This window comes from Neltuma alba, unplaced genomic scaffold (assembly GCF_004799145.2).
Source record: "Neltuma alba isolate B1F8T4 unplaced genomic scaffold, ASM479914v2 tig00013316_pilon, whole genome shotgun sequence".
Classification (NCBI taxonomy): Eukaryota; Viridiplantae; Streptophyta; class Magnoliopsida; order Fabales; family Fabaceae; genus Neltuma; species Neltuma alba.
This window is the reverse complement of record NW_021637591.1, coordinates 116,031-123,929: the sequence shown is the minus strand read 5'-3', so window position 1 is coordinate 123,929 and position 7,899 is coordinate 116,031. Positions and strand designations below refer to the sequence as shown.

The window sequence follows — 7,899 nt, the reverse complement described above, 5'->3', positions numbered from 1 at the left end:
GGGCGTTTCATGGCCAGAGAGCTGATGGCAGTCGCGGAGACGCTTTGAAGACGAACCATAACAACGTTGGGGCCGATGGTTCTTCCGTTTTCGGAGCAACTCATGTTCTTCTTGTCGTTGGTTAGGAAGAAGGTGTTGAAGAATTCCAAGGTGAAACCTTACATTCCAGATTTCAAGAAGGCTTTCGAGCATTTTTGTATTCACGCAGGAGGGAGGGCGGTGCTGGACGAGCTGCAGAAGAACTTGGAACTCAGTGAGTGGCACTTGAGCCGTCGAGGATGACGCTTCACAGGTTCGGTAACACATCTAGCAGTTCGCTGTGGTACGAGCTGGCGTATACGGAGGCCAAAGGCAGGGTGGGAACGGGAAGGGGGATCGGGTATGGCAGATAGCATTCGGGTCGGGTTTTAAGTGTAACAGTGCTGTGTGGAAGGCGATGAGGAGGATTCCGGTCGGTGACTGGCGGGGGAATCCCTGGGAGGACTCGGTTCACAGATATCCTGTTAAGGTCCCGACCAAGGCCTGAATGCTCCACGTGGAACGCTATTATTGGATGACAAAGCTCACGCCAGTTTCAGTGTTTCCTTTATTTATTTTTATTAGACAACCAGGCTGGTTAAAAATCCAAATCAAATACATAAAAAAAATTATTATTTTTTAACATCTGTGTTCTCGTAAAATGTCACCTTCGGTAAAGGTGTGATGGGATGTAGGTGATAAGTAAGTGTTGAAACCTTTCTTATCCAATGTAACAGAAAATGTCAATTGGAACAATTAGAGTTCATATTTTACGTTGATAAAATTGACTGACAGATCAATTTGTTTCTTCTTTCCCATGTTACAAATTTAGTATTCCATTGTGAACGGTGTTTTAATGGCATTTCATTTGAACGAATACATGTCGGACAACGAGGGATGTGATAATGCTAAAGGGATTGCAGAAAGGAGCCTAATATTCCCGGTCGGAAGCATCGATAATTCATATTTATGGTATATTTGAAATTTGATTATAACTCCTTTTATTTTTTTCCGGTAAACATAAATAAATTGATATATTTAATATCACATTACTTCCAGTTTAATTATAAGATTTCACTTACAGATTACAGATGAGATGTTTTTAAATAAGGTCCAAGGTAGTAATAATATGATGGTTTCACGTTACATAGCCGTTCATTATCCTAGTTTCACAAAAGCAAAATAAGTAGTTCTTCCATGTTTCATTGTTCAATTCTCGCATTGGCTTTTATTTAAGTTTCTAACTATTTTCAGTTTTTTCATCACCACATATGGTCATATCAGATCAAGGAAAGCGCGATTCAATGTTCATGTCTTAGCGTATAACTTCTTCAGTCTTGAAATCGTATATCACACACACAAAACACATTTTAATTATGACATCATCATTATCCATTAAATACTTCTCTGACTTGTGTTATAAGATAAATCAACCATGACGTGTTTCTATCGAGAAAGTAACGGTCCATCCACCTAATAAAATATGCTTTGTGTCGTCTCATTGATTGTCCGGATTCTCATCACTTGTGGTAAAACAAACTTATTATAGTGAGCTTTCCTTCTTTCACATTAACTGTAGTGTTACTTTCTGAAGAAATAATTGCGTGTTTCAATTGTCATTTTCTCTAACCTCTACGTCCACCGTCAACACGTTCGTCCCATAGAAGCTATACGGCAAAGATGTTCGCTACTTGTTTGACCTCCAATGACAGATTGAATACGACACAGCTATCTATCTTCCCAATCACTTCCATTGACAGATCATGCTTCTATTGCAACCTCGGAGAAGATTTGTGTACAGTTCAGAAAGATTGAGGTTCATTCTTTCGGCTCCTAGATTGTTGGTTTATAAAATCTTACTTTCTTTTGTCTCAGAGCAACCATAACATTCGCTCCTCTGTTGTCTCTGTTCTTGCAATATATCAAACAAACAGAGTGTTCTTACCTTGAAGCTAAACTGTTGGCAACTTCTTTTTCTACTGATTTGTCAGGAAAATGAAGCCAAGGCAGACAATAAGGCTTTGATTGGATCAGCTGACTCATCTAAAAAAAGAAAAACCAGCATTAACCACTGTTGTTGATCCTACCTACGTTTCCATGATTTCTACTTCCTTCTATTTTGGTGTGGGTGGAAGTAGGTACAGAGGGGATTTTGATTATATATGAAAGCTATTCCATTTCTCAAGTTACTAAACTACCACTGACAAACGCTACTGGGTGGGGCAAGAAACATCACTTCTCTTGGCCTCCAGCCATTAGTGGGGCTGGTTCTTGGTTCACTTGCTCTTGTCGCCATGCCATTGATGTGGAAGAAGATTCAAATGAAGGCCGGTGTTGTAGACACAACTTCATCAGATTTTTTTTTTTCTTTTTATAGAACTGAGGCTTTGCAAGAACAACATCCAACACACTGACGAGCCTGTCTCGGAGTAAACATAACGCTATGTGATAAACAGCTTCAATTGATACTTACACAAGACAAGGATATAGAAAAACAAAACACAGATTTACGTAAAGAGAAGGCCAGCCTATATCATTTAGAACCGCTGCCATCTACATTTTTCTGTATCTTTTACAGCCTTCACTGCACTAGACCTCTCTCTCCGCATAATAAATGAAAAAAAAAAAAAAATCATGTTTCCTCCTCTTTTGCCAGGGGCCATGACCATTTTGGTTACTTCCCCATGCCGAGTTCTTAGTTGTTCAATGGTAGCACCCTCAGGTATGATGGTGAACATCTTAGCTTAGCACCACATTATTTGATGTTCAAAAAAATTTTCCTCATGATTTGGTTGTCATTAGTGAATCTAACTAACATCAAACACCCAAACGACTCCCGACATTACGTGGCAGCACGAATCAAAGAACAAAATGTTGTGTTATGGTACTTATTGTAACAGGTCTGACAACAATTAGTTTGCAAAAATACTGGAAGAATTAGAGAAGCTAGGAACTTTATTTTCTTTGCCTTTTAAATTATGAGAACCTAGACAAATGACAATTAATGAAACTTCTAGCGTACATGAAAATTTCACATCCCACACCTGTCATGCTGATGAAAGAAATCAATAGGGAGGTAGTAGTAACTAAACACCAGAAGATCCTTGACGCAATGTTGCTCTCTGAAATTCATTACAGAAAAGGAAAAATACCATTTTCAAACAGCATCATAGATACCTTGAACTCCTTGTTATGTAACTCTTGAATGGCATTTTGTGCAACTTCTTTTGTTATAGATGCCACAAAAGCATAGCCTTTGCCTCCTCCAGCGTCCCTATCTTTCATTAATCTCACCTACAAGGTAATAGAATATACTCAAATCCTTATTATAATCCATGATATCCTAAGCTCCCACCTAAAGAATATGACTTACTGGCTCACACGTCTCCCATTAATCATTGTTATTGGCATTCCAAGGAAGGACGAGGAGTTCATAATGTATATTCCTCTCATCTTCATCAATGGGAGATGGCTTTTCTTGTTCTCTATATATTCAATCACATTGCCGATTCTATGAGCTTCAAGCATTTGGTCGTTTCTGCTAGGCCCCCCTACTTGAGAGTCTTCATCTTCAATCTCTTCTGCATCTTCATCACCACCTCCACCCACACATCATCTCTGTTATTCAACATCATCATCCATCTCATCCATGTAATTTTCCCCCATCAAGGTCCACATTTTCATCAATTTCAGCACTTTCTGACATGAACCGTCTCCGAAACTGGGCTTTGTTATTAATAACTGTGGGTTCACACAACAATCAAGAATACTGTATGGAGCCCTTAGGTGTCTACAAGGTCGATACACTGCACCAATTAAAGATTTTATCACCCATGAACTTCCGAAGTTCACGAATTAAAGATTTGCATGTTTCATTAATTAACCTTAGCTTATAAGCCATAACGATAACCAGTGCTATCAATTTAATTCTCTCCCTCCCTCCCCCCCCCTCTCTATATATATATTTATATATCAAAGCCATATCGAAAACGTCTCGATAACACAGCGTAATTAGCTTGATTTAAAGACCAGCAGAAGCATGAAGCACATATCATAATGCAGTGAAAAAGCAAGGCGCCAAAAACGGATAATTAAAGCGGATGTGCATTAAATCCATCCCATCCCAACCACGAATTATATACTCCTTAATCCTTCTCCTCAGATCAAGAAATTAAAAGTGAAGTGACTTTGTCTCTTTTTATAAAGAAAAAGATCTAAATTATTTTTCGTACCTTGTGATGGTAATTATGGGGGAAAAGAAAATGGCATTGACAATAATAAATTACAACAATCATACTCCTTTTATTGAATTAATAATGCCATAAATGCAGGAGTACTGTTTGTGCCACGGCCCATTGATTCAAAGCATCCTACCATCAAAGCTCTTCCTTCAAATCAGCCTTATCGTCAAAAGCACAGACTCTCGCTTCCTTATAAACCTTACCAGGCTTACAGTAATACTTCTTGCTTGGTGCACAGTGACGATCTTCAGAGCATATGCACAAACCTTCAAGAGCACACCCATCTTTCAATATTGTCACACCTTCTTTCAACCCTAAAACTTGATCTGTCCACTCGCTAGAGAAAATTCCTTGTGGGTCATACTTGCTTTTCACGCTCAGGAACTTCTCTGCATTTGGGTACTTCTTGATCACTTCAATGAATGCTAAGTTCCTGTTCTTTCCCCAGTGGGGCAACCCTCCGTATTTGAACAATCCTATTTGCTCAATCTCCTCATAAATGTCCTCAAAAAGCCTCGGAGACAGTGGGTCTTTGCTTCTGAAGTAAGTGATGTCAAAATCGATAGCATCTTCTGCTTTACCCAAGTAAGCACTCAAAGCTTTGACATAACGCATTAGGATTCCTCCGTTGACCTCTAATCCGCATAATGCTTGTGGCTTTAATTCAACTATCTTCTGTACATCTCTAATGAAGCTTGGAATGTTAGACAAGGTGATACTGAAGGCTGTTTGGTGGAAGAGCTGATGTGCGAGTGTAGAATCCCAAGGGCATGCGGTGATCTTTCCATCTTCTAAGTTTCCTAGGCATGTCCCAGATGATTGCATGTGATTGTTCTGCCCAATCACGGGGTATCCAGTAAAGAGTTTACCTATTTCAGTAGAAAGAAACCAAAAGGGTAATGATTTTTAGTGTTGTTTATTTAAGTAACTACGGACGAAGAAGCTAGTGTTAAAAGGTATTGATGAAATGTGTCAGTGAGGATAGAATGGCTACCATTGTTAGTCAAGCCATAAGCAGAGTTCTTTAGAATTCCCGTGAAAAACTTGGCAACATCGCATTTGCTATTCGCGTCTCTTGTTGATTCTTGAAGTTCCTCTGTTACACACATTCTGCTTAGCTTATAAATTATTCTCTGGAAAGACTACATAAAGAGTGGCGAATTCATGTAATTTATATCAATTTTAAACATTAAAGTTGTCATTGTTTATTCATATGGAAAGATAAAAAAAATTATGAATGATAAAATCTCGAGATGATGATACCAGTGACAAACTATATGTTGCTGGGCCAAGGTTTATTGCGAATTAAAAGAAACTTGTGTCTGGGAGAATGTCCCGTCAATTTGAAGTTGGACTTGACTCAAAGTTTAAATTATTTGTCCTTTGTAAAAGAATGCCACCAAATGATTTACCACAAACAAATGGTTAGATTTAAATGTTAAAGCCCATTGAGTTTGGGGTAGCTGTCTATAGTCGTCTTTAATTACAACAAAAGAAAATTAGGTATCTTCGGATCAGTTATTTCCAGTTGGCTAGTTTTAATTAACCTGTGGCTCTGACAGCAGCCAATTCAGCAGCAGGAGTGGGTCGAAATGGGATGAAATCAAAGAGACCATTCCCGGGCAGTTACATGGAAACTCCATCATCAACTCTGTACAGTGCCTTCCTCTGAGATGGATACCATGTTATATCTCCGAACTCGTGCTCTTTGCCAAAACGAGCCATTTCCTCTCCCAAATCTGAATCGTTCTTTGTCACGTACGTAAGAGCTCGTTTAAACATAGGTGCTAGCTGTATGGTTACCTGCAATATATACAAAAAGTATAAACGAAGAGAAGCAGGGTCAATGCCGCAAATTCAAGATGAGAAGGTGTCTTGCAAAATTTGCAAGAGGTATTGCTTTATTTACAAGAGATTTGGCTTACTTTACAACTATTCTTCCGTAATTTATAAGAGGTCTTGCACAAAATTTAAAACACTTGGATTCCCAAAAAAGATTACAAAGAGGTCCTGTGTAATTTATTTAGATTTTACAACATCCTTTCTTCTTTTTTTTCCCGCTAAAAATGTTTACTCGACTTACTCATCTGTTGATATATATATATATATATATATATATATATAGTAAAAGAGCGTTTTCCTATTACTAAGTAAAGTCAACTTTCTGTATTACATGTTACTGCGTATTTTTCACTACGAAACAATTATGCAAGTTCATCAAAAATATTTAAATAGATAAATGAACTTTCCCGGAGGTGAAATCCAATTACGTTCGAAGACATACCTGAGAAACAATCCCAAGAACCCCAAGGGAAACCTTAGCTGCATCGAGTTCTTCATCAGACTCAGATAGGCTCCTCACTTTTGCATACCCTTCTTCCGCCGTCGCCGGTGTCGCAATCCTCAACGACACCACATACCCATGAACGGCACTTCCCTTTTTCCACAGCGAGCTGCCATGAGCCCCCGTCGCCATCAATCCCCCCACCGTTATTCCCCACCAGTACGGTGTATACGGTAAAGCCAGCTCATTCTTCGCTGCCTCACTGATCAAGTCTCTCAGAAGCACACCACTCTCCACCGTCATCCTTTTGCCCTTCACATCAGTGTTCACTATACGGTTGAGCTTGTTGGTGCTTATTAAGATCCCGTCTTGGCCTCCAGGGCAAGCGAGCTTGGGGACGCTGTGGGAGTACCTGGTGGCTGCTTTCACTTTTGTGTTGAACTTTGATGCCGAAGCCACCACTGAAACAAGCTCTTGCTCGGAGGTTGGGTACAGTACTTGGGATGCTCGGCAAGTGCTCTGGTCAGGGAAGGCACCGTAGGCGTTAGTGATGGTGCAGTCTGAGTTGCCGGAGGTGCATTTGATGGGATCATCGGGAGGAGAAGAAAAAGCCCCATGAATGAAAACTAAGAACAAGATGACGACAACGAATTTAAGCATTTGCATGGTTTCATTAATTAGGTTTTCATAATGCATACATATGATATAGCGGCTGAGCTGCGCACAGAAATTATGTGTGCATGCAGGATTATTCACTAGAACTAATAATTCCCTCTGTCCAAAATTTACTACATTTTTCAGCCGAAATTAGATTTGGTCCAATCCGCCTGTAAATTTTTCTTTGACCCTAAATTCTATCTGAATAATTTAATGGAATCAGGCGAGACGACCAATTTTACTCCTAGACTACGTAGAAAGGTTGAAAAAGTATTGGGGGTTAAAATATAGATAGAAAATAGACAAGAAATTTGAACTTAGTAATGATGAATTACTAATTTACCAACAATTATTTGATAAAACAGTAACCTAGAATTTTAATTTAAAATTAACAGAGTTAATGTACTAAACTACCGGTTAAATTATGATAATTTAAACGCTGTTGTTGCGTTTGGATAAGCATCGCTTTTGTTCTAATTTAATTCCGTATACGTTTTCTTGAATATTATTACTCTGTCTAAAATCCCGGGATACCTTTCTTCCTTGGTCCTATCTCTCAGATCGCAGAAATCTCATTTCAAAGTTCTTTTTTTTTTTTGGGTCAGAATCATTTCAAAGTTCAAACAACCAAACAACGACTTTTAATATGACAGTTATATTGGGCCCTCACATGTGTTGGGTCCGGACGATGGTGTTGGG

General features: G+C 39.0%; 1 protein-coding gene and 1 pseudogene across 1 annotated transcript; one reads left to right on the top strand and one right to left on the bottom strand.

Annotated features, from left to right (window-relative positions):
• Positions 1-56: 56 nt before the first annotated feature.
• LOC114736177 (3-ketoacyl-CoA synthase 1) lies at positions 57-282 on the top strand (the record flags this gene model as incomplete). Its single annotated transcript, XM_028923947.1, is given in 1 exon segment — positions 57-282. A coding segment is annotated over 1 exon segment (226 nt), but the record flags the coding sequence as incomplete, so codon positions are not given.
• Positions 283-4,394: 4,112 nt separating this feature from the next.
• On the bottom strand, positions 4,395-7,209 carry LOC114736176 (probable L-gulonolactone oxidase 6; annotated as a pseudogene).
• Between the last annotated feature and the right edge of the window lie 690 nt (positions 7,210-7,899).